Here is a 26,853-nt window from a genome sequence, read left to right as displayed (position 1 = left end):
GAAATAAGCCAACACATTAAACTTCTTCTGTGTCATAGTAATTATATATCGCCCCCAACACCTTTTAAGATCAATGTACGTACAGTAAAAATATTTTAAAAGGGGGAGATGAAAAAAAAATGACAAATAACATTGTTCCTGTTAAACAAAAATAGGACTTGACTTAAACATACCATGTGAAAACATACCATTTCATAATATGAAAAGAAGCACTGCATCTGGGAAGTTGGACTACTATGAAAAACATCCAATGTAAAATGCAATTTGCATATTGCTGAATGTGAGGATCTATAATTTCATAAATTGGTGGTGGTGACTCTAAGCTTTATACATAGGGACAATATGAAAAGGAGTATATTGTATATGATTCCTTCAATGCCAAAGATGGATAGATTTGATGAAACAAGAACCAATAAAATATCTATCAACTCATGAAATAGTCAAAATAATTGGCCGCCATTTCTATTGCTGAGCTTGTTTTCTGATATCCTAGAATGAATATTGATATCAGGCCATATATCTATAGAAAATACATAAATGTTTGATTGTGAGGGAACAAAATATGAAACAATAAAAAGAAGTAAGATAAGGAAGAATTTGGGTACAACAATTGTATTTGTGGAATATAACATCTCAAAGACATTTTAAAAAGAAACTTTTATTAATTTTCATAGCCTAGTATAATTTGAAAAAAAAAAGTTGGGAAGACAAGATGAGAAATATCAGGATTCAGCTTTCCATGTCCATGAACAACTTCTGTGAATCCTCAAAGAATTACCATCTAAAGAATCTGACTAGAGTAGAAGTAGCAATCATCTTTCACCTGAGAAAGGCCCATGATCTAGCATATCAAGTCCATCCAGCCCTATTCTGCCTTCAAATAACAGATTTCTCTTTCATGTTGGTGATTGAAGAACAAATGTCTATCTTATGAAAAGAACCTTATTTCTCTTGACTAACACAAAAAGGAGATTGAATAAGTTCAATTTTTATCAAGGAGAAAGCCTTAGCATTGATACTCAATGGGTGGAAGAGAAACACGTTAAAAGAATGAAGTTAGAGAAGATTCTTCATCCAAAAGTTTGTGAACATTGTCAGGACATAATTTCAATTAATTCAGGTCAATTCCCTAAGCATTTATTCAGTCTTCTATTTTCAGTCATTGGACTAGACATTGGAGACAAAGAGAACATCGGGAAACCCCAGTTTTTATGGAGTTTCCATTCTAAATATAATTCTCCCCACAATTATGTGAAAAGCAATATATATCAACTTCAAGAGATAGAGAGGACTAATATCTCCAGAGATCAAGAAAGTCCTCTGGTAGATAGCACCTGAACTATTTTTTTAGGAGAAGGTTTATATAAGGTTCACCATACACTAAGCACTTTTGTAACATCTCACTTAGTCCTCACAACAATCCTGGGATTCAGATGTCATAATTATTCCCATTTTATGGTGCAGGAAATTGAGGCAAAGTGTAAGTGATTTGTCACACAACTAATAAATATCTTAGACCAAATTTAAACTCAGGCTTTCCTGAATAGTTGCCTCCATGAATAAGGCTAAAGATTTTAAGAAGAAAATGAAAAGAGGTTCTAATTAAAGTCTAAGAAAGATGAACTATTTTAGTCATGTCAATGCGGATTTGTGTTTTAATATAGTTATATTAATACATACACACATATATGTATATATATATATATATATATATATATATATATATATATGTTCAATATGATGTCATCAATTTGTTTCTAAAAAGAAATGCCTCTCAATTGTCAGTCTTGGTCCTGTCATCCTCGATATTAATGCTTTAAAATGACCACTTCTGTTTTCAAGATATTGTGAAAAAATGTTGGTTTTTGTTGTGGTATTTTTTTTCTTCTTGTTATTCCTCTCCAGAGAACTTGAAATGACCTCAGTGACTAATCATTGACTTCTTCTAAGACAATATGATTTTTTTAATGATAACCTGCTGGCAACTTTGCTTCCATGTGGAGACTTGGGAAGAAAAGGCCACATCCTGAGATGTTCCAAGAAGTGGGCTGAGAGCACTGATACAGGGAAAAGCAGGTTCAAAGGAGAAGAAGCAAAGCTCCTAGAGATTGAAACATCTGCTCAGATACCTCTAACGGGTTATGCACAGAATAACAGTTGTAAATTTAGAGTCAGTAAAACCAGAATTCAAATCCTACCTCAGATACTCAATCACTGTGGCAACCTGAGATAGTCACTTAAACACCCATTTAGTCTCAATTCCCTCATCTTTAAAACAGGGATAATGATAGTATCTAAGTCACAGGGGCATTATGGGGATCACTTCCGATAATGAGTTAGTGCTTTGTGGACTTTCAAGTCTTACATAAATGCCAGTTCTTCTATTACTAAAACAGAAGAGGAAGGACATAAATGTCATAAGCTTATAGAGATCCAGGTGGAAAGAAAAACTTAATCCTTCTTCCCAGCTGAATTTCATGGTTCTTTACCATTTTCACTGAATAGACCATTTATTCCTCGTGATACTTTGAACTTAACCACATATAACCAGTAACCATCATTTTAGTTGAATCATATTCCACCTATTCTCGGATGGTTATCAATTTTGTATAATTGTACACATTTACCCAACTAAGCAGAGCTCCCTTCACCTAAAAATGAACTGTCTCCTTCAAGCCCTGCATCTTCTCACAGTTAAGGTAAAATCAACTAAATTCACATAGTAAATACAATACAGCAATAATAATATCTTTGAAAAGACTATTATTTCAAGAGAAGCAGATAGATGGAAATCATATGTACAAGATGATATATGACATGCATTATATAGAATATCCTATTTACACATCTAAATATATTTGTCTCTTTTCTGACCATCTCTCCTTTATTCTCTCATCTTCAAATCCTAGGAATAGTTGAAGAAGCAATAAAAAGCCCAATTAGAGCAAAGTCTCCATTGGCTTTCTAAGTCTCCCAGAGGTGAATAAAGAGCAAAGTGTCAGGCTTCAGATATCAACACTTACCTTTAAATGCTGCAATCTGCATAGCTTATAGAAGGCAGAGTAATATAAAGAAGAAGAAACACAACAAATAAAATCCACTAATCTTTCAATACACACATGAATCGTCTTTCATCGAGCTCAATGGAACATATATTCTCAATATAGCTGCGGCCCATTTCTGTCATTAACAAGCTAATGGAAACATGTTCTTAAATGGTGATAGCCATTTAAAATGTATTCTAGATGGACAAAGATTCATCTAAATCCCAAGTTTCCTGTAGGGGAAAATGTTAAAAAGATATCTCCTAGCGCACTGCTGCCTCATTAAATCCATTACCATTACGAGGGCCAGATCTTTTCAGTACACCCTTCGGAGTTGGGGCAATGGATTATATTAGTTTTAGCAATGGACGCTTTTGCAATTTATATGTATTTCATTATGCTGATCCGGTCAGGAGAACATGTTCAAGACATTGAAAAGATAAAAGAGAATTTCCTGAAAGGTTCTTCATTGCCTTAAATCCAGATGACAGCCCTTCAAAATAAGAGAGCTGAAGTCAGGGGTTCTCGTCTATAATTCTAACAAGAATTTTCTTGTTGTTTTATGAGTCCAAGTAAAGAGCAAGGAAAAGCTTTGCGATCCCCAATATCAGTCTCTTTCCCCAAATGTATCTTGTCACTTGGGAGATGAAAACAAACATTTGATCTGAAATTTGCAGTCTCATGGAAGTTACACTGAAGTGCATTATAAGCAGACCTGAAAAGATCTTTTTTTTTTCTTTTTTATTTTAGGCCACAAACATGAAAATGCAGCTTCTCACAGAAGCTGAGGTCACTGTTTGCTTTTCTTAAAAACACATGCAAGTGTATATGTTTAAACAGAGCTATTACTTGATACAGAATTGGAATCAGTTCTATCACAAATTACACTGTTCCTGGAGCCATGTAGTGAGAAGGCAGGGAAAAGGAAAGCAGGGAGAAGGAGAAAAAATGCATCTTCCTGATAATTAGAGGACATTCAGCCTAACTTGAGGTCCCTTCAATTAAAATCAGGCAACCTAGCTATAGGAAATGATTAGAAATAAAAAGTGTGGCAGTGCAATTCATGGTCAATGATATTAATCAAGCACCTTCCATTGAAGCTTTAGGTACAAGGCCCAAATAGCAAATTTTCCCACCTGAGAGCAGTTTAGGATAGTAAATGGGCTCATTTTAGCAATTAAGGAAACATGGGAAAACTTCACTTGAATAACCATCTTCAATGCATTTCTCCATCCATGGGGAATAGGAAGGACGCTAAGCACAGAGCTCTCCCCAGAGGCCTGTAGGATACTGTACAGACTGTATAGAGAATAAAGTGGTTTTGCTTCTGTGTCTAAGTGCAAGACCAGCAAAAGCTTCTATTTATTATTTTTCTTTTAAATTGACTTATTAAGCAACATCGTTAGGCGGTGATTATTTTCATTAAAAAAAAGTTGAAGCTATAAAATATCCCACTAAAGAGAGACTTTAAAAAGGAGTAGGCTGAAGGTAGGAGAAATTAAGAGGTTAGTGCAAGGCCCTCCACGTGAACTCATTTTGCACCAAACTACTACCATGAAGCACGCAAGGCTACTCAAATTTGGGGGATTAATGGCTCCATACAAAATATAAACATCACTTGGGGAGAAAAAAGGAGAGAACCTGAAGCCACAACCCAGGGCCTTAGAAGCCACAGTACTGTTAGGCTGCTTGTCTTGTTCATTCTGAGACACATCTCCCAATGATCCTATCAAACAGGAAACGTGAATAACAGGGGTACTTCCTGATAAGGTGATGATATTTCCCTAGGAGCATATAGATTGAAGCACCCATGGCCCACCCCTAGGGCTATGGAACATCATTTTCCAAGCCATGTCACAGATGTCCGAACTTCTTAAAAGAAACTTATTCCACAGGAGGCAAATATGGGTATCATTCCAACCCTGCACACCTGGGGCTCTGAGAGTGTGGGATGTGAATGGCAACCAAAGTGAAGCCTTTGCTTAGTGATCTCCAAACAGTCCTGAATGCTATATGCCTTCTGCTTCTAGTCTAAGCTCACAACAGAGTGATCAAAATGATTACTAAAACAGCTTCCAAATGCAAAAATTAGAGAATATATATTTTTTCCCATCTAAATGTGGTCTTCTCAGGAGGTTTCTGAAGAGGGAATCATGTGCCACACCCACAAAGATAAATTTCAAAGTATATTTACTATTATAGAACATTTGCTACATTTCACCTTGTCCATAAATGGGCTGATATTGTGTAGTCCACATCTAGAAGCTATCTAACTCTCATTGGACAAGAAGAGGACATCGAAGGTAGATTTGAGCCATATGTCCGGTGGAGCTACAGAGCAGGAGTCTGGCTGTTGCTGGGCAAGGAAGGTTCAGGGAGAGATGCTGAGCCTTCCTGAAGTCTGAGCACCCCCTGAGCATCCATTTATATCTTCCCAGAAGAAGAAATATTTTCAGCACTTAATTCTGTTTAAAGGGAAAACTGGGCTGTTGGTGCTCAGGAGTGACAAACCACTTCCGCTCAAAAGCTTATGAAAACAGAGGGGAGAGACAGGGAGGGAGAGACAGAGGAAGGATGGAGGGACTGAGGGAGGGGGTATAGAGGTGTGGAGGGAGATGAGTGGAGAAGGGTGGAAAAGGAGGGAGGTATAGGAGAGATGGAGGAAAAGGAAGGAGGGAGGGAGGAGAGAGAGAGAGAGAGAGAGAGAGAGAGAGAGAGAGAGAGAGAGAGAAAGAGATTGTAGATGAATATAGTGAGTATATTTTTGAGCGAGAATGTAAGGATTGTGTGAACAGTGAAAGGGCATGTATCTGAAATTTAAGAGAGGCTGTTTATAAGTGTAAAAGTGTATTATAGAGTGTGAGGGGGGGGTGGGGAGAGTGCTAATGTGTGCAAAAAATCTATAGATGAGAGTTGCACCAGACAGAAGCAAGGTATTTCTGGGGCAAGGTAAATAGATATTGAAGGCTTGGAGAGTGTTGGAGATCGAGCTTGTAAGGAGAGAAAGAGAAGGAGGAAACATTTCTGTATGTGTGGTAGGAGTGGAACCAGAGGAAAACAGAAGAGGGAAGAGACACAGGGAAGAAAGGGGACAAGAAAAAAGGAGGGAGAAAAGCAGGGGAAAGAGAAAAGATAAAAAGAGAATGGGACAGAGGTGGAAAGATAGAAAATGAGAAGGAGGGAAAGAAAGAGGTGGGTAATGGGAGAAAAATGGAAAAAAGGCAAAGAAAGGGAGGATGAGAAAGCAAAAGAGAGAAGATGCTTAGAAAAGAAGAAAGCAAAGCCAGGGAAGGGAGGAGAAAAGTGCCAGGAGAGTGTGGGATAAGGGAAAGAGCAAGGGGAGAGGGGAAAGAGAAGAGCAGAGAGATGGAGGGAGAAAAAGAAAGAAAGGCAAAAGAATCGCCTATGAGACACGGAGCCTTTGGGCAAAATGGGAGGGAAGGAGGGAGGGAAGGAGCTAGCGGTTTTCCAAGAGCTCTTGCGAGAGAAAAATAACAACAAACCTGCCTAACTTGTCAGACTCAGAGTAAACCTTGACAGTAACAGGGAGACCTTGGGAACAGTTTCCTAGGGGCACCAGCGCCTCCTTCCCAGCCCTCACACTTTCCTCATCCCAGTTCTCCTGGGTTGCTCCAGACAGGCAATGAGAGGTTTACCAAAGTGCTTTGAGATCAGTGGTCTGGTCGCTTCCCTCCCCTAGCTAAAACTGGGAATGGGAGCTGGAAAGCCCAGGTACCATCGTCGCCAGCTTTGAGGAGAGAGTCGCATTTCTTTTCTTATTATCATTATTTGGCTACTGAGCAGCAAACGGAGGAGAGGGGGAGGGGAGCTAGGAAAAGGGGGGGGGACCACACAGAGACGGAGAGAAGTAAGTAGTATAGGAAGAGAGAGGGGGAGAAAAAGGCACGCTAATTGTCCTACCTAAGCACCGCCGTGTCCCCCTTTCTGACCATCAGGTTGTCCACTGCCGGCCAAGGCAAGTCCATACTCTGTCCAGCCGGGAGGCAGGAAGGCAGCAGGCAGCAGAGGCTCAGCAGCACCGCGGCCAGCCACTGGTTCGAGCAGCAAGCGCCCTGCACCAGCATCATGATGTCCATCCCTGCTAGAGCTGCTCCCCACTCTCCAGCAGCCTCCAGCTCTCCGTCCCCCACCCCCTGGCGCTCGCAAGTCCTCCTTTCCGGGGAACCAGGCGGCACTCCACAGCTCCACAGTTTGCTAGGGCTGTGTGTGTGAGTGTGAGTGTGTGTGTGTGTGTGTGTGTGTGTGTGTGTGTGTATGAGTGAGTGTGTGTTTCTCCTGGTTTCTCTCTGCTTTTTTTTTCTTTTGGTCGTTGGGGTTTCCCCCTCTTCCCCACCACCACCACCTATTACTCCTCCTCTTCGCTCCCTCCCTGGCCAGCCACCCCTTCCCGCCACACTCCTCCTCCTCCTCCTCCTCCTTCTGCTCTTCCTGGTTGCTTTTGGCCGGGTGCGTCCGGAGTGTGGCTAATTCTCGGGTGGCTCGCACACCATCTAGCGAGGAGCGCAGCGCGCTGGAGAATGAGAGGCAGAGGAGGAGGAGCAGCAGCGGCAGAGGAGGGAGCGGAGGCAGGGCGGGCAGCAGCAGCCGCAGCCGCAGCAGCAGCCTCTGCAGCAGCAGCAGCAGCAGCCACAGCAGCAGCAGCGGCGGCGGCGGCAGCCGACTCGGGCTCAGCCTCAGCAGCGGCAGACGGCCCCCAGGCTCGGAGCCCGTTGCCAAGCGGCCGTTTCCCTAGCAACCCCTCCCGGTGACTGGTGATGGAGCAGTTAAAAAAAAAAAAAAACTTATATGTACACACACACACACACACACACACACCCCAAGAGGAGGTACACCACCACCACTCCAATCAAGGGTGGAGAATAAGAGATTAATAATTAAAATAATGATAATAATAATAATAATAATAACACTTCACTGCAAGCATCACACGTTGGGGATCTGGAGGGAGTTTGTGGTGCTCCTGCCGTGGGGGGGGGGGGGGGGAGGGGGGGGGGGATCTCTGTAAGTTTCAAGTCCCGTGAGCAGAGGCCCTGGCGCCATCATGCCGCCTTTGCCTGGGCAATCGCTCCTCGGACACGCCAGCGGGACTTAGTGGGGGTGCACCGTGCCGGGAGCCCGGCCACAAAGGCGAGCCGGGACTCGTTCTCGCTCCTCCCGCCCGCAGCCGGGGAGAGCTTGGCCGTAGAATTGACTCCTGGATCAGTCAATAAATGCGGGCGGCTTTGGAGCGGGTTTCTGCTCTCCTGCTTTGGTTGCTACCGCTCCAGTGTGCGCGTGTGTGCGGCGCTGGGGCGGCGGTGGCGCGGAAGTTGTGCGGGGCGGCCGCGGGGAGGCCAGGGGCCGCACTCAAACGCTTTCATTGGAGAGGGCCGCGCGCTTGTGTGCTGCTGGGTTTTGTTATGTAAGAGGTGGCTTAACCCGTTGGGGGCCGCCCCAGAGACTCAAACGCCAGCCAAGAGCCGCGTTAGCTCACCGGGGGGGGGGCGCGGGGGGCTTCCAGTGTGGCCCCCACTTCTCCAAGCCGCCACAGCGGCGGAAGCCTAGAGGAAAGACAGACGGACGGACGGACAGGCCAGCAGCCAGACGGCTAGAGAGACAGAGCAGACAGGCAGACAGACGGACGGGCGGGCGCACAGACAGACACGGTTCGCCTCCCGGCTAGAGGGGCAGAGGCTCGAGGGTGCCAGTGCCTCCTCCAAGCCACGTTCGCTTCCCGCGAGCTGCCTCCCCGGCCCCGCAGGAAGGTGCCGAGCTCGGAGAGAGGATGGGAGGGAGGAAGCCAGCGTTGTCATTTAGCCCTCCCTCCCTCCCAGATCCCAGTACTCTGAGGCAGCCCGGGCCCTTTAGACATCAATGAGAAAACCGAAGCTCTGAGCAGGAGTTACTTGCACCGATCAATCCTGCGGGGAAGTTTGGACAGTCATGGGGGGGGGGGAGAGGATGCAGGGGTGATGTCGAGTCGCCCAGAATTTCTCCCATCTCTGCACTATCTCCCCCCCCCCATTTTCTCTTTCTCTTAAGCCCTCCCACCCCTCAAAAAAAAAATCAACAGCAATCCCCACCTCCAGCCCTCCCAGTCTTGAGATCGGTCTAAGACCATTCTAGGTTCGTCTGGTCTTCTCTGGGGGGGAGGGGGAAGATAAATAACGCCCTAAAGCCAACGCCCCCCTCCCCCTGCCCCTTCCCCGCTCGCTCTCAGACATGAGCTGGATCTCCGGCTTAGCCGGCAGAGAGCCATCATCTCTGCAGGGGTCAGCCTTGGGCTGCCTCCCTGCACCAAGCTGTGTGCCAGAATCTGTCCTGATGCTTCCTATTCCTCCCGCCCTGAGGATTTTCCACGGGATTCGTGGAGTGCATGCTGGGGTTTGGGGGGGACAGTCCTCGTCACTGACTCCCCCCCCCCCCGCCCCGCGCCGAAAGCAGGGGGGGCCCCCCCCCCGCCGACCCTCCCCCCCCCCCCCCCGAGTTCTCCTCCCCAGACTTGAACTTGGAGGCTCAGCAATTAAGCGAGGGTTCTGCAGCAGGAGTTCCCAGCGCTATTAGCATTCAGGCTCAAGTCTCGGAGCTCGTCTCCAAACTCCGAGCGCCAGTGTTCCTCCGCATTCTCCAGTATCAATAAAATGTTAGTCATTTGTGGCTGAATGAAAACATTTGCCTTAGCGTCTGCTGTGCTAGAGAAGTCATTGTCAAATGAGGCACTCTCACCGCTACCCATGCCCGATCCCGTGCCAACGCCGGCGTCTCTGGGATAGGGCTGCACGCCGCTCGCCCCCCAGCCCAAACCCCCAGCAGGGGGGCCCCGAGAGACGAAGGCCGCTCCAAAAGAGCTGCCCCAAACTAAGCGATCCCAAAGACACGGCTGTCACCCCCAGGCTCCTCGCTCCCCAAGCTCTAAATCCCCAATGAAGCTAAGTGCCCGCCACTGGCTCGGCTGCCCAGGCTGACCTCGTTCCCTGCACATTGCTATGCTAAGTGATTGGAAGCCAGTGTTTTCGAGTAAGAGCTTGGAAAAGTAGCCTCTCGGAGCTGCCGCTTCCCAAAGAGCTGACATCTTGAAAGTCCCGGGCAAAAATGGATTTTCCCCCCTCTTCCCAGGGAAGGAGCTGTAGGACTAGTTTAGTATGTACAACAGCTCACTCCCGCTCGTCGACGAGAAGCGAGACTTTCCATTTAAAGGTAAAGCGGGGTTTGTTTTTGTTTGTTGGTTTGTTTCGTTTTTTTATAATCCTTTTCCGTTATAAAGCAACTTTCGTCTTAGTTCAAAAAGCTCTTTACTTTCACTAACTCCATCAACGAGCTCTGGTTTATGGACCTAGAAAACAAGAGGCAGGCAGTTATTTACTCAGTCATGCCATGGATCCGCACTAGAAAAAAAAGTCAACATTCCAATATCCACTTTTAATGCCGTTTCTACCTTCTATCAGGAAAAGGGGAAATAAAGGCATTAAAAGCCTTCATGGTTCTCTTCCCTTCCTTCTCTAAAGCCACACTCTCTAAGTTTGCCTAGATGTTTGGGGTTTTCATTCTGAAGACACTAAGTTCCCTAGAACCGGAGGCAGAAATGCTTCAAGCATTGATCAGCTATTTATCCTTTCAGTGGAATAAATGGGAAAGTACCATTCAAGTTCAAGTAGAGCAAGGTTTCATGGGAGGTGTATGTGGGAAACTTTAAACAACTTAATTCCATTATTGTGCTATATTTTGAAGCTGTTCTCCATGGAAAAGGCAGGGGGAAATATTTTTAGATCAGAATTCTAAGGAAATGGAATCAAAGTCAAAGTCAACTTAAGTGTCCTTATATATATCTTTATAGATATGCACACATATGTACATATATGTACAGTTTACTACAAGCAGCAGCAAATCTATCCATACTTTGTTACATCTCATGTTCAAAGTCTACACAGAGTGTGCAATCATGTTTGAACAAAATAAGCATGGACAGTCTCTCCACTTTAGTTTTCACTTATAGACTTTTTTAAGTTGAAGAATTTACTGTCAGTATGGTAGTGGATCTTAATGCCCTATTTATCCTCATTGAAGGTGTTTGACATCAGGGCTAAAAACATCATGCTAAAAGTTATGGGAGGAGGCACACAGCTTGTTTCACTCCATTGGTGACTGAAAAAGCTCAAAAGCATTGTCCGTTGTCCAGAACTTTTGCAAGCGTACTATCGTAAAAAATGATATAGTGTGCTGATGAACTTCTCTGGGCAATCAAATATTGATATAATTTTCCATAAGCTCTAGAAATTGACAGTTTCAATGGTCTTGGCCATATATATCTACAAATATATAAAGACTTCTCTTCCGCTCCTGACATTTCTCGTGGAGTTGCTGGCCTAAAAATTAACACCAAGAAAACGCAGGTGTTCCATCAGCCAACACTACACCATCCAGATGTGGAACTATGGCTACAAAGGCTCCCTTTACCCTGTCCGTATACTTTCTAGGGATATACACCTTGATAATGAGGTTGACACACACAAAGCCAGAGTTAGCTCAGTGTTTGGGAAGGCTTTGAAGGAAAGTGTTCCAGAGAATTATTAGACAGACTATCAAACTGAAAGGCCACAGAGCTCTTGTGATAACTTCATTGTTGATTGCCTGTGAAACCGGAACAGTCTACCAGCACCCTACCAGAAAGCTGAATCTCTTCCCTTTGGATTGTCTTAGGAAGATTCTGAAGATCACCTGACAGGATAAGATACTGGGAACCTTGTTTGAGTCTAGACCTGTGAGGTTTTATTGTTGTTATTGTTGTGGAAAGAGTTGCTGAAGAGGAATTCCCCTGATACATATTCCCATATTCCACCTGACTTAAAATTCCAGAAAGTTATCTAGGACACTGAGAGACTCAGAGATTTGCAGGGCTTATTTAGTCAGTAATTTTTCAAAGATAAAATGGGAATTCAATTCTTCCTAGTTTGGGGATCTCTTCTCTATACGATATGCTCACTAATATACATGTACAAATATACACAATATCATTTCTGGAGGGAGGGAGGGATCTCTGATCACTAGGGAAAAAGAAGAAAGGTCTCATGTAGAAGATTGCATCTAAGTTGTGTTTGAAAGTAATTAGTGTTTCATTCAATGAAAAGGTGAAGAGAGAGGGAATTCCTTAAATGGGGAACCACTTAGAAAAATCAACAAGAACATGAAGTTGGAAGATGGAATGCTACCTTATTAGAAAAGTTCATAGCACTAATAAGTGGTTTTCTTTACATCTGTGCTTTTCTTGAACTGAAGTTTGAATAGCTAAGGGATGTTGAAAAGGGAAATGTGATAAGGGAGCTTCAGAAACTTCCATCGGTATAATAACCAAGAGTTGCTCCCTTGATGTTTCTTTGACGATAGAAATAAGATCATTATTACTGGAAGAATTAGAATTTAAATTCACATTTGCTTTTTGATACGTGAATGATTGTACCCAATTTCATATTTCATACTATTAACTCTCTTGGCAGGAGTAGTTTTGGGCAAGACAGGACCCAGTACCTAATAAAAAGAGCTAATGAGAGTACTTTGTAATTTCTGAAAAAGACAGTCAGGGAGTCCTTATAAATATGACATGTGAATAATAGCTGTCTAACTTGGGCCATAATTGTTTCTCAATTTGAATTAAACTGACTTAGGGTTGGGGCACCTGGACAACTGAAAATTACTTATAGATGGGTTTGTTCAGACTGGAAGAGAACTAGATGAGTTCAGAAAATTTTTAATGAGATTAAAAAAAAAACTTTCCTGTTTAGAGTACAACTTACACGTACTGCTAGGATACATTTTGAGGGGGAAAAAATTGCATTTTTCATCTTGCAGCTCTTCACTAAATGTTATTTTGAAGGATTGTGGATGGGAGGAAATCCCTTATGTGAATGCCCCTCCTAAGAAAAGCATCACCACCAGCAGCATCTTCAATACCAAATAATATGAGAGTGTCCATATTTCCACAATATTCTATGAAATGAGATTATAATTGAGAAAATAATAAATCCAAGAGTTAAATCACAATGAAAGACCTTGACAGAGGGCTCTTGAGAGATCTTCATATAGACAGATTTTTGCATTGCAGTGGACTCCATGAAAAAAAAATACACATTAGATTTCTAGAGTTGTAAGGGACCTTCTAAGTTTTCTAGTCAATCTTCTCTGTTCCATGAATGTAGTCCTTCTTTAATCTAGTTCCCCCCAAAAGTGTTCATTCAAGTATAGTCAAAATAGTTTTCCTTGGCTGGTCATAGGCAGTAGTAGGTGAAAGATTTACACTAGGATTTCTAAAAGATATATGCATGTATATCTCACAAACGCAGCTAGATTCTGACAGCAAATGTTTGTTTTAGAATTCCAAAATATTCCTTCATAAGGAAGTCTCTAAACTGCTGCCTAAGTCTTTATATAAAATGAATGGACAAATACTCCATTCAAAATATCAACCTGAGTGGTGGAAATACAAATATAAAAGTAAAACAGTCCCTATTGTCAAGGAGCTCACATGAACATAGAAGGAGATAACATACACAGAAGCTTTAAACTACAAGTCAACTGGAAAGGTCCAGTGTTTTTTAGGGTGCAAAGACAAAACAGATTTTCTAAAAGGGCATAGATTCTAAAAGCAAATGACACACACACAAAAAAAAAACAAAACTGAGATGGATTGTTTATATTGTTATTTTGTTTTCATTTTAGTGGTGCTGCTACTGCTCTTAATTCTCTGGTCCTTTCAACTGGCCCCAAGGGATCATCTGTGGGGCCATGGTACCCCATAGACATGGCCTGATTCTTTCTCATTGATGTTTACCTTAACCCTTTTCTAAAAACACTTAGAATGTTATAAACCAGCACTTCAATAGATCCATGATCTGAGTGAAGTGGCTATAATCTTTTTATTGGTGGGCAGAGAAAGGGAAAAAGAAGTGGGGGAGAGGGAAGGGAGAGGGAGGAGAAGAGAAAGACCAGAGAGAGAGGAAAGGAGAGAGGGAAGAAGAAAATGACCTCTTGTACAATTCTAGATCCCCTAAAATCTTCCAGGTAGAAATTATTCCTTGTGTGAGAAGGTCCCCTCTAGACATTTTAACATTTTTTGAGGATCAGTATGGCACTTGGACAATCTTGAAGGCTCCTCTCCTCTGGCTGGACAAGCAGCCTTGTCCTTTGTGACCACAGATTTTCTATAGGATAACTGGTATGACACTTGACAACACAATTTAGTTTTACTGGATAATATGTTTCAGCCTGTTTACCATTTCATTTTCCCTCACCCCACCCATGTACCTCTACATTGCCCTTAAATTCTCACCTGAGAATTTCAATATTCAAGGAAGTCTCTGTCCAAGATTTCAGGCCTTAGCTATTGCTTTCCTCCATGTGCTCTCTAGTCAAGCCAGAGTATCTTATTCAGTGTTTCTCACATGGAACACATGCTTGCCCATGATCATCTAGTGAATGGCAGTTGGTGGAGCACTTAATCTGAAGTCAGAAAGACCTCAGTTCAGACCCAGACTTAGCTGTGTGACCCCAGGTAAATCATGTAACCTCTATTTACCTCAGGATCCTCAATTATAAAATAGGCATAATAACAGGACCTACTTGAAGGATCGCTGGGGGCAGGGGGAACACATGAGATAATGTTTGTAAAGTGCTTAATGCCCGACACATAATAATAGGTGCTAAATAAATGTTCATTTCCTTCTCTTGCCTTTATTCTTTTGCCTCTTAGAATCCACAAGTTTTTTTCAAGACTTATTTAAAACATTGCTTCTCCTGGAACTCTTTCCTGATTATACTAACTGCTGATAACAAGTCTTCTAAGACTATCTTCTTGTATAGAGCAATTTATGCATATGCTGTCTATCTCATTAATAATGTTAAGCTCCTTAAGGTCAAGTACAAAACCATTTAGACTTTTTATTTATATCCCAGGGGTAAAAGAGTGTCTAACCCATGATTTTCAATGATAAAATTTGTTTTTATATAGGTTTTAATGTCAGCAATATCCTTTACAAATGTAATCCTGCTTCATATCACCACCCCCTTTTCCTCATCTGGGAACTCTGATTTTACAAATGAGTTAACTGAGGCTAAAAGAGATTCAGTGCTTTGTTGCTGCTATTGTTGTTATTCAGTTATTTCAGACACATCTTACCCCTACTTTGGATTTTCTTGGCAAAGATACAGGGAGGCATTACCATTTCCTTCTCCATTCAATGATTTACTCAAGAGTTATACAACTCATAAATGTCTGAGACTGAACTTTATGAAGGTCTTCTTGACTCCAGATGCAAAACTAACTCCAGTATACAAATTAGTTGAGTAATTGATTATTTATTGATGACTTTGACTTCAATGATTCAGTGAATTTATAATTGTATCCCTGTGAGTATTCACTCTGATGATTACAGAACACATAAAACCCATATGTGTTCATTCTAGGATCAAAGAATCAGAGACAATGAGACTTGAAATGTAATTAAAGTTTAAGACTCTCATGTTATACATGAAGAAACTGAGGCTCAGGGAGGTTAAGTAAGTTTCTGAGAGTCCCCCAGGTCTTTCTGACTCAATGCACACTGTGAGGTCTCTTGCCCATTTACTTTCATCTGCTCTTCATATGGATCTCCCTCAAGGTTTGTGAGATGAATTCCTATAGGTTTGTTAACATTCCTTATGTGTGTTTATATCATTTGAACTATCCATTCATAACTCTCACTCTTTCTAAATGTCTAGACCACCTTGTTTTTGAACATATGTTTAAAGGATGATGATTCTTGGGTGAAACACAATTTTAAAATATTGTTAACATCCTACAATCTAATTACTTTCACTATTTAATATCTCCATTGCTCTTGGGTCATTTTGATTTCTTGAAGACATTAGTATTCCATAATTCATAGCCACATAGTTTATTGCAAGAATAGATGAGGTTTGTGTGAGAAAGAAACTGAAAATTATGGAGAACACAAAGCAATTTTCCAAAAGCAATTCATCCAGTTTTCTTCTTTCTGTTCAGTTGTGGCTCTGACACATGGCTCATCATTAGTGTCTATCTAGGAGATGGGTACTGATAGACCATCTCAATAGACTACCTAGGATACTGCATATCTTTAATATGGATAAGAGATATGCTTCATCTAATTGGATTTTTTTTGGTCCCATGAGGCTTATTAGGCTGAATGCCCTTGCATACAATGAATCTCTATTGAAAGAAGGTCTGTGAGAGTTTAGGATATCAACAAACAAGACGCCTTTCCCAGTAATGACAGAAATGAGGTATGAACTATTAAAATTGATAACTGTACTTTGGTGTGTTTATTTTTATTTGAAATAATTTACATTTTATTTTATGCAATTAACAGCATGACTCTGAGGAATCCAAAGTCTTAGCTTGACCTGCACAATGGTCTAAAACACACATACACACACACACACACACACACACACACACACACACATCCTCATATGAATTTCTGATTTATAGATAAATCTTCTTCCATTTGAACCTTTGTTGTACACCCTTATTAGAAGAAGCACCATTGTTTAATTTAGATCTTTTTTTTTTAATTGCCTTAGTTGATACAGATAATATGACTGTTAAGATGTTTTCTTTATTTTGATAAAATCATTTATGCTTTTAACACATATAAAGATAATTTTTGAGGTGACACTATAAAGAGGATTTTTACTCTTGATCAATTCTTATTTTTACTATCATCAAAAAGACACAGTATGGTGTTATACATACATATATATATATATATACACACACACACATATATATGCCCATCCCAGTCATATACTATATATACTTGCAAGATACACATTATATATATATATATATATATATATATATATATATATATATATACATACACACATCAGTGTATATATGTGTACATATGTGTGTATACAGAGAGAGAGAGAGAGAGAGATTGTGTGTGTGTGTGTGTGTGTGTGTGCAGGACTTTATGTACTAAGGACATTAAAAATATTTTATCCAGGGGCATCTAGTTGGTGTAGTGGATAGAGCACCAACCTTGAAGTCAGGAGGACCTGAGTTCAGATTTGCCTCAGACACTTAACACTTCCTGGCTGGGTGACCCTGGGTGAGTCACTTAACCCCAAATGTCTCAGTGGGAAAAAAATGGATAAGAGACATTCTTCCTTAGATCCTTATTGTTCAATTGTTTCAGTGATATTTAATTTTCTATGATCCCTTTTGTGGATTTCTTGACAAAGATGCTAATATGGTTTACCATTTCCTTCTCCAGTTCCTTTTATATATGAGGAAAAAATACTGAAGAAATTGAGGCAAACAGAGGCAAAGTGATTTGTGTAGAGTCGCACATCTAGCCAGTGTCTGAGAGCAGATTTGAACGCAACTATCTGATTCCAAATGCTGCTGTTATTCACTGAAACTCCTTTCTGCATCATGTGTGCATGCATGCACCTTTATGTAGATGCATGTGTTTATTTGTCCAATAGGACATCATGAAGGAAAGCTCTAATCTCTGGGAGAATCAAGCATGTCTTATACATACATATAGCATACATACACATATCCTTTCATATCCACATAAAGTGGATTGTATTCTCTCTCTATTTTTGTGAGGTTATGAACTCCTTTGGCAAAAGCCAAGGGACCCTGCATTTTTCCCTCTACTCCATAATAGAAGTACACTTTCTACCTACCAATTACTGAAATCAGAAATGAACTTTTCCCCCATCTAAGTTCACAGATCCCAGGAAATCTCTGCATGGGATTGGCCCTCATGGTCAAGGTTATCACCCTTACCACAGAATGGAAGCCCCTTGAGGTCAGGCACTAATATTTTCACATTTTTATGTTCCATAACTCACATATTTCTTTGTATGTAATAGGAGCTTTCTAAATATCTGTTGAATTGAATTAATGTGAATGTTTTCTTTTATAGAAACTCAATCAGTGACCCATGAACATTGTTAAATGTGAATAAGATGTAGGAAAAAAATGCACATGATGGATTTAGAGAATCATAAGAAGATAAAGGATTTGATGCAAAGTGAATTAAGCAGAACTACGAAAATGATATGCATAATTACTCTAAAAATGAAAATAGAAAATATAACAACAAATTGAAATGATATTGTCCAAGAACAATGACTATGTTGCTCTCTGAAGAAAAAAAGCCTTGGCAATGTTCCTCCTCTCCCTGACAGATAAGAAGGATTATATTGGAACGGACCATTCTATGTAATGTTAGACTTACTCAATGTTTAGCTAGTTTTTTTTTTTTTTTGTTGTTGTTGTTCCTCTCACCTCTTTTTTCTTTCTTTCTTTTTTTTTTTATAATAAGAAGTAGTCTTCTGGGATGGGTAAGATGTAATTATTTGAGGGCAATTAAATGTAGGAAAGGAGCAACTAGGCAGTTGAGTGGAAAGAGTCTGGCTTGAACAGGAAGATGAGTGTTCCTGGGTTCAAATTTGACCTCAAGACAGTATTAGTTGGGCTACTCTGGGCAAGTCACTTAATTCTATCCACCTTAGTTTCATCATTTGTAAAACAAATTGGAGAAGGAAATAGTATACCACTGCAATATTTTTGAAAAAAAAAAACTAATAGAACAAAACAAACAACAACAACAACAAAGTAAAATGGTACCAGAAAGAGTTAGAAATGACTGAATACGTATATACATACACATATAGGGAGGACTAGAAATATAATTTCATAGCTTTAAGGAAATCTCAGATGAATAAAATATCTTTTCCTAACCTAAAACTTGCAGTCTTAGAGATTTCCCAAGTGTGTGTATGTATGTATAATTAAATATAAGTATATTAAAAAAATAATTTGGAACAAATCCCATTTCCTTCTCAACTGGAGAGATAAGTACTCCTGGATTCAGAAACCATTCTTTCAATTTGGATTCAGACTAGTTTTGGGAGACTGGCAAAATCATTTAATCTTTAGTGAGTCTCTGCCTCAGTTTTCTCATTAGTAAAATGGGGATAATTTTAGCACTTACTTCCCAGGGTTAAGTAAGGATAAAATGGGATCTTTTTGTATTTTGGGGGGGTAAAATATTTGAAAGCCTTAAAAGTTCTATGTGAATATAGTCATTAGTGTTTCTATATTATACAGAATTGTGTTTGTGTTATTTATGCAACTTGTGTTATCTATCTACGTAGGGGTCAGACAGGTAGTGCAGTGGATTGAATGGGTTAAAAAAAAAAAAAAAAAAAGGAAGACTCTCTTCCTGACTTCAAATTCAGCCTCAGACACTTACCATTTGTGTGATCCTGGCTAAATCACTTAACCCCGTTTATCTCAGTTTCCTTATATATAAAATAGGTTGGAGAATGAAAATGGCAAATTATTATCTTTGCCAAAAAATACTAAATGGGGTCACAATGATACAAATAAAAATGGACTAACCACCAAAAAAAAAAATCATGTAGATCATTCTTAAAATTGTGTTATAGAGAAAAGGAAGAAGACAAAATAGATATTGTAAGATCTATATGATCAGTAGTAATAGAATTCATTATATTATTGTTATATTATATTATGATATATTATTATGTAATATGCATATGTTATGTATAATTATACTAATATAATGATATTGTTATTAATATAATCCATTTTTCAATATATTATAATAGAAATCATTTTTCCAATGGTTTAGCATCTTCTCCTTTTTCATTTATTGAAAATTAATTTTTACTGTCCCCCCAAAATGTGGGGCATTCAATGTGGAATTACTTTGTTCATACAGTCAGACAGTCAATGAATAAACATTTATTAAGTGCCAATGTTAGTACCAAAAGAATATGTGGTTATTTTAGAAAGCATCAGGGATAAACTACTCATGACAAATAATAAAGACCAAATGGTATCCTTAAGCATGGCTTCTTTTGAATTTGACAATCTTGGTGGTGTAGTTGCAGAAAAAGAGAAGTTGACATCCTTTATTCTTTTGATTATCTATAAACACTAATTCAACTGTCTCTATTCTAAATGTGAAAAATTTGCCCAATGACTAGTAAGTTAGTAGGAGTACAAAGGCATTTCATGAAAAGGAATTGTTAGTTTTACCATTTTTAAACTTGTGCTTCCTGGGATATATAAAAAAATATCTTTCCTAAAACAGCATTAAACTTCAAAAATGCTTTCATGAACATTCTCAAGATCATGATTGAATTGTACCAACAGGTTCAATGAATCCCTAATTTCACATTCAAATTGGAATGAGTAAATGATTTTTTTTCATTTTTTCATAGACACTATTTACATAGCAGATCCATTTTTCTCAAATTCTCTCTATGGTCTCTGCATATTGACTACTAATAGCTTCTGTGTGTGTGTGTGTGTGTGTGTGTGTTTATATATATATCTATGTTTATATTTATACATATAGTTTCAGTTTGAAAAAATATTTTCTTCATAGAAACACTTTCTTAGACAGATGTGTTCCCATTTTTTGATAAGGAAATTCAGACAATAGAAAGTAAATTTCTTTGCAAACATTCAGACTTGTGCCTCTTGACTCCAAGTCAAGAGCATTCCTGTCATTCTGCTCTGCTGTTTTATAGTTGCTTATTTTGGGGGAAGTTATATTGAACTCAAAACACTTCATTAAGCACTATGTTTGAGGCATTGTGCTAGATGCCAGCAACTCAAAGAATGATAATTTTAATAAAACAGCCACTGTCCCCATAGATGATACATTGTCGTAGATATAGGGATGCAATACTTACATAATAATATTAATTTAAAATTAAGGCTAGCAGTTAACCCAGAGAAATCTATCACTTACATTAAGTGATAGAATGCCATGCTCCTATATATTTACCAAGTGATAATATCACTTGGTTGTTTTGGTAGAAATGAAAAAGTATTGGATATCTCCTAAATTATGAAAAGGAGTACATTCAGATTACCCACAGTCTGCATGTATTGGGGAAATAGAGTTAAATCTGTGTGAAGAAATAAGTTTAAATGCTAAATCACAACCAGGCATGGTAATTCTATTAAAAATATTTCCAGGAAACTAAGTAGATGCCCATCTATTGGAGAATGGCTGAATAAATTGTGGTATATGAATATTATGGAATATTATTGTTTGGTAAGAAACAACCAACAAGATGATTTCAGAAAGGCCTGGAGAGACTTACATGAACTGATGGTGAGTGAAATGAGCAGGACCAGGAGATCATTATATACTTCAACAACAATACTATATGATGATCAATTCTGATGGACCTGGCCATCTTGAGCAATGAGATGAACCAAATCAGTTCCAATGGAGCAGTAATGAACTGAACTAGCTACGCCTAGTGAAAGAACTCTGGGAGATGACTAAGAACCATTACACTGAATTCCCAATCCCTATATTTTTGCCCACCTGCATTTTGGATTTCCTTCACAGGCAAATTGTACAATATTTCAGAATCCAATTCTTTTTGTATAGCAAAATAACTGTTTGGTCATGTATACTTATTGTGTATCTAATTTATACTTTAATATATTTAACATCTACTGGTCATCCTGCCATCTGGGGGAGGGGGTGGGGAGAAGGAGGGGAAAAATTGGAACAAAATGTTTGGCAATTGTCAATGCTGTAAAATTACCCATACATATAACTTGTAAATAAAAAGCTATTTTAAAAAAGGAAAAATATGTGTATATTTCCAGGAATCGGAATATACTACTTTGCCACTTGTGTTCTCTAAATACTTCAATGGCAGACTTTGTATGTAGTGGTGCTAAAGTGTGTCATAGATTTAGGAAGTTTGTTACTTACTATACTGCCATTATAAGTAGATATTTGCTGGTAATCATAGGGGACACATCTTTGGGGGATCTTTTGATTTAGCATTTGAAAGATACGCCTTAACATCCCAGAAAACTATAATTGTGAGGGAAGCTTTGGCAGCTGACCTATAGAAATACAAATTGCTAGTCTGGGAAACTACTTTCAGAGAACATGCTATGCTATGCTGACTAATTAGCAAGAGTAGCAATAGTATCATAGGATCATTCTATGGACTTGGAGATGGAAAGGACAGGAGAGACCAGCTAGTTCAATAATTACAAGTTTTAAAAATAGAAAAAGTCCTAGTTTGTGTGGAACAAGACCTAGGCATGAGAGCTTGCTTCCAAACATCTTGGCTGTATGACCCAGGGCTGTATGACTCAACTTTTTGGGGGATGAAACCTCCCCATTCATTCTATAGGAATTGTAACACATGCCCAATCCACCTGCAGACTATTGTGATCCAATTCCTTCATAAATAATAACTAGCTTTGAGTGAATATTATCATTTTTATCATTTATGGACCACTTCCATATGAGGAAAGCATTGAGCTCTTCAGCTACCATAGAAGTAATAGGGGTTTTCTGTTGTTCAGATCTTTTAGTTGAGTCAGACTCTTTCTGACCCCACTTTTGTATGTTCTAGGCAAAGATACTAAAGTAATTTGCCATTTTCTTTTCCAGTTAAATTTGCTGATGAGGAATTGAGACAAATAAGATTAATTGTGTTGGCCAGAGCCACATGGCAAAGAAGTATCTGAGGTTAGATTTGAATTCATGAACATGAGTCTCCTTGATTCTAAACTTGGTGATATATCTAAGCACTTTACCTGCTCCAGTAATAGGGATAGCCTTTTATTCTTCTTGCTCTGGAAAGTCAACAAATGTTTCTTTTTAACAATAAATCCAAGCAATGGCAAAAAAATTCAAATGGGAAAGCTTTGCAGATGAGTTCTTTCCCAGATGAAATGATTCTTATGTCCACTTCCTAGCAACAATTCCTATAAACGTACATCCTGGGATTGTTTTGGACTGTAGTCTCCCTTTAACTCAAATATGCTGAAAACCTGTTTTGAAATCTAGTCAGAGCAGATGTCAGACAAATAGATTTAAAAAAAAAAAAAGGTAACAATCTTCATTTCATTCAATGACTACCTTCTAGTAACTGTTAGAATTTTCCTTGTTCTTATAATAAGTTGTGATATTCATCTAAGGGGAAGTAAATAGCTGGCTTTTTATAAAATCAGAGAGAAAACAACTGTATTTGAAGCCAAATAATTCTTAGAGGAAACTATAAAATATTTTTTTCCAATTATTGTAATAGTCATTTAGACCATTGCCATGCCTTTCATTTTGTCATTTTCCACAAGTTTAAGCTTTGAATTCACTTGCCTAATTCAAAGGAAAATTTGAACAGAGTTTAAACTCACCTTCCTAAATAAAGTTTTAGATTGTGTTTTTTACCCAACAGGTCTATGGAAAGGCAATGCAGTCTTTGGACAAGTAAGGGATCTATTTTAACTGTAGACTAGTCTTGAAAGTCAAAGTTCAGAGATAGCTAGGGAAATGGAAATGACACCCTCAATTTGACATTTTAAATCATTGATCTGCAGCAATAAATTAAATCGCCTGTAGATAAAGTTAATTTATTTATGGAAGTACTAAGCCTCATGGTGAAAATTAAGTCTACAAGTTTAAAAGCCTGAGTTCTAAATCACAATCTGTAGCTAACTAACTTTATGAGCTTGGTCACACCATTCAAAGTCTTTGAGTCTCAATGTGTTCCTCTGCCAAATGGGCTAATTAGGCTAATTGATTCCTCAAAACTTTCTGTGGGCAAAAAATCAGAATCATTCTGCAAAATAATATCTACAAACTCATGACTGAGTTCCTTGATGGCAAAAAATGTTGTAACTCATTTTGGTGTATGGCCCTCAATCTCTGTTAATGAAATAAGTAGCTCACATGTAGACAATGCAAAAAATAAAAGCCATTTCTTCTCTGTTCTTTTCAAACACTATGATCCAAGATTGTAAATTTAGAGTCAAAAGACATCTTGGAGATCCTCAAGTTTAATAATTGATTTTACAGATGAAGAAATATTTTCAAAGATGTTGGTCTAGTCCTTCATCTATAAAGGGGGATCAAACTCTTTTCTTCTTAACTATAGTCCCTTCTCTATCTTCTACACCAATGGATCGCACAAGAGACCTCACTTTTTTATTTGTGATTTCACCAAAGTAAATCATTTTGAATGGAGCACAGGAAGATAGAAATTTCAAATTGATCCCAAATTTCTCTAAATCCCAACATATGTCCACATTAAATTTTTGCAGATAGACATATATTTTTCTATATTGATATGTCCAAAGTTTTCTGATACATTTGATAGAAATCTGGCTTCAATTAGGAAAATGCTTAAGTCCTACCTGTAAATCATATTGACTATGTAATCTGGGTAAGTCACATCACTGCTTACTGCTATGAACCAAGGTTTCTGTACCTACAATAGCATGTTTGAACAGCAACAAAAATCCTTATGCTTACCATGCCTTATTATTATTTTTCCCACTCCTTTACTGAAAAGGCTCTCTCTCTTTCTCTGTTTTTCTGTCTCCCTTTATAGATAGATATAGATATGAAGATTTTGACTTTCAATTTGAAGGGAATTCCCAGATAATTTTGTGAACAGACCAACTCTGCTTACCTAACAGTACTTGGAGCATCATCATTTCAATAAGGAATATTAATAATCAATATAAAACTAGGAAAGAAGTTCTTATAACCAATAAAATTATATGTATATTTTCTGTAGACATAGCATGAAAGTTATACTTATAATGTCTGTTTTAATTGCATTTATTAAGCATAATTTATTAGTGATATTTATGGAGGCTCTAAATGCTTCCATTACCCAAAAAGCAAATCCCAATTCTATTAGGGCATCTCAACATCTGATTACATTGCTAAATAGAAGTGTGGTGGCCAGGCAAGGGGGAAATTCTCTCCCTATTCCCATTAGTTCATTTTCTCCAAGTGCTTTCTCGATTGGCCATTTTGCCATTTACAGACTAATCTTGGCATCCCCCAAAGACTCATTTATCTGGGTAATTCAGATATAATGATCATGTTATTCTTGAGCAGAGGGTCACATGACAGTAAAGGCTGAAACCAACTTTCTTGATTTTATTATGCCTGATTCTCTAATGTTCAACAGGACCATTGCTACAAATGGACACAGCTGCAGGAAAGTGATGACAAATTGATTTTATGATCATTATTTTTTCAAATAATTAACATTTATATTTATTGAAATTTTGCCTTGCACGTTGAGATATTTTTGAAAGGATTTGGCAACAGAATTATAAGTGATGCCTCCAAACTACCACAGGCTTTAGATACTAATTCATTTACTTCTATTACAGAGAAAGAAGGCAAGATAGAGAAACACGGGTATAAAGAGGTACAGAATGGTTTCCAAAGATGATCCTGATTCTGCCTTTGACCTGGGATCTGGAAAAGCTCCCACTGAGGCCCTGCCCCTGGGATATCAAAACCCTTTTCTCTAAAACTAGAGCTTCAACCATCACATCCTTGATTCAATAATATCCCCAGTCCAAAAGACTCACTTTCTAGACATCTTGCAGCCAACGTCTCATCTCCAGGAAGAACCACAAATACAGCTCTCTTCTGCTCACATTTAAAAAGAGAATTAAAAGACCTTCCTCCATTCCTTAAGGACTCTTAAATAGTAAGTCCTATTCAAAAAGTACTATGTGCCCCAAGAGTTCACAAATTTCCAACTCTCCTTCCAGATAGAGAATCTCAGGCTATCTAAGCAAAAACAGTTAAAACAGTTCTCTCTCTCTCTCTCTCTCTCTCTCTCTCTCTCTCTCTCCACACACACACACACACACACTTCATCTTCCCACATCCTCATCAACTTTAACCTCATGTTTCCTAATCCAACTCCACCCTGATCAGCCTTTCCATTACACACACTGGATTCATTGCAAAATTATCTTCAAACTTCTCTTGGTCTCAGGTGTCTTTTCCCCTTCCTCCTTTCATCTTTGAGCTTTCTCAGCAGTCAGGTTCTTTCCAAGAAGATAGATTTTTGGTCACCCTTTCTAAGACTTTTTGCACCTTTTTTCATATCCCTGGTATTCCAGAACTAGTCTGTAAGTTGGCAAAGTCTTTTTTCTCCCTTATCACTTTGAGATCCTCCCAAGTCACCATTGTGTATCAACCTCTTCTCCTATTTATCTGACAACATATGTTTAGTCCTCTGCTGATTCATCCTTCATTCTCATGCCTTCTAAGTACATGAATATACCAAGACTTTCTCCCAAACTATTTTCTGTTATCTCCTCACAACATTTTGCTTGGTAACAACACCAATTCTCATGAATAGCTGTTATTTCTAAATAAAAAAATAATTTTACATGGATATGTCTGTATCTGTATCATTTATCTATCTGTATATATGTACACACATGCACACACACATATACACACATAATTTTATGTACAAACACATCTGGCACATATCACAGTTCTTGGTGCATAGTAGGTGATTAATTAACATGTATTGATCGTTTTATTTTGTATTTACTTTCCTATGTCAATGAAATATCCTCTGAAAAGGACTTAAAGACCTTGAAAAAAGAAATATTTTAACATCCTTTCACTATATTCCTAGCATCTAACACAATAGTGTTCTTGTAATCGGTACTTAATAAAGGCATATTCAATGTGGAACTAAAGGCTCTGGGTTCTAATTACACCTCTCTGACTTTCTCCCTATCTAAATCACTTATCTGACCTGGATTTGAATTTCCTTCTTTATAAAATGACTCCTACTAACCAGCAAGCCTTTAAAGTTATTTATAAGCATACATTTATCATCCTAGGGTATTTTCTGTGAATTAGTTCAAATTCAATTAAATTTATGTAAATAAAGTAAAAATATGATGCAATAATACTGTCTT

General features: G+C 38.9%; 1 protein-coding gene across 1 annotated transcript in view; it reads right to left on the bottom strand.

Moving 5' to 3' along the window:
- Window positions 1-7,318, bottom strand: part of NEGR1 (neuronal growth regulator 1) — a 1,024,353-nt gene extending 1,017,035 nt beyond the window's left edge. Inside the window, exon 1 of the mRNA XM_031966948.1 lies at window positions 6,966-7,318. Within this exon, the coding sequence (XP_031822808.1) occupies window positions 6,966-7,141 (176 nt within the window). The 5' untranslated portion in view covers window positions 7,142-7,318. The remainder of the gene's footprint in view (window positions 1-6,965) is intronic.
- Window positions 7,319-26,853: the final 19,535 nt, after the last annotated feature.

This window comes from Sarcophilus harrisii, chromosome 4, assembly GCF_902635505.1.
Source record: "Sarcophilus harrisii chromosome 4, mSarHar1.11, whole genome shotgun sequence".
In the NCBI taxonomy this organism is placed as follows: domain Eukaryota; kingdom Metazoa; phylum Chordata; class Mammalia; order Dasyuromorphia; family Dasyuridae; genus Sarcophilus; species Sarcophilus harrisii.
The sequence above is the reverse complement of the archived record's forward strand: the minus strand, read 5'-3'. Positions and strand labels throughout refer to the sequence as shown.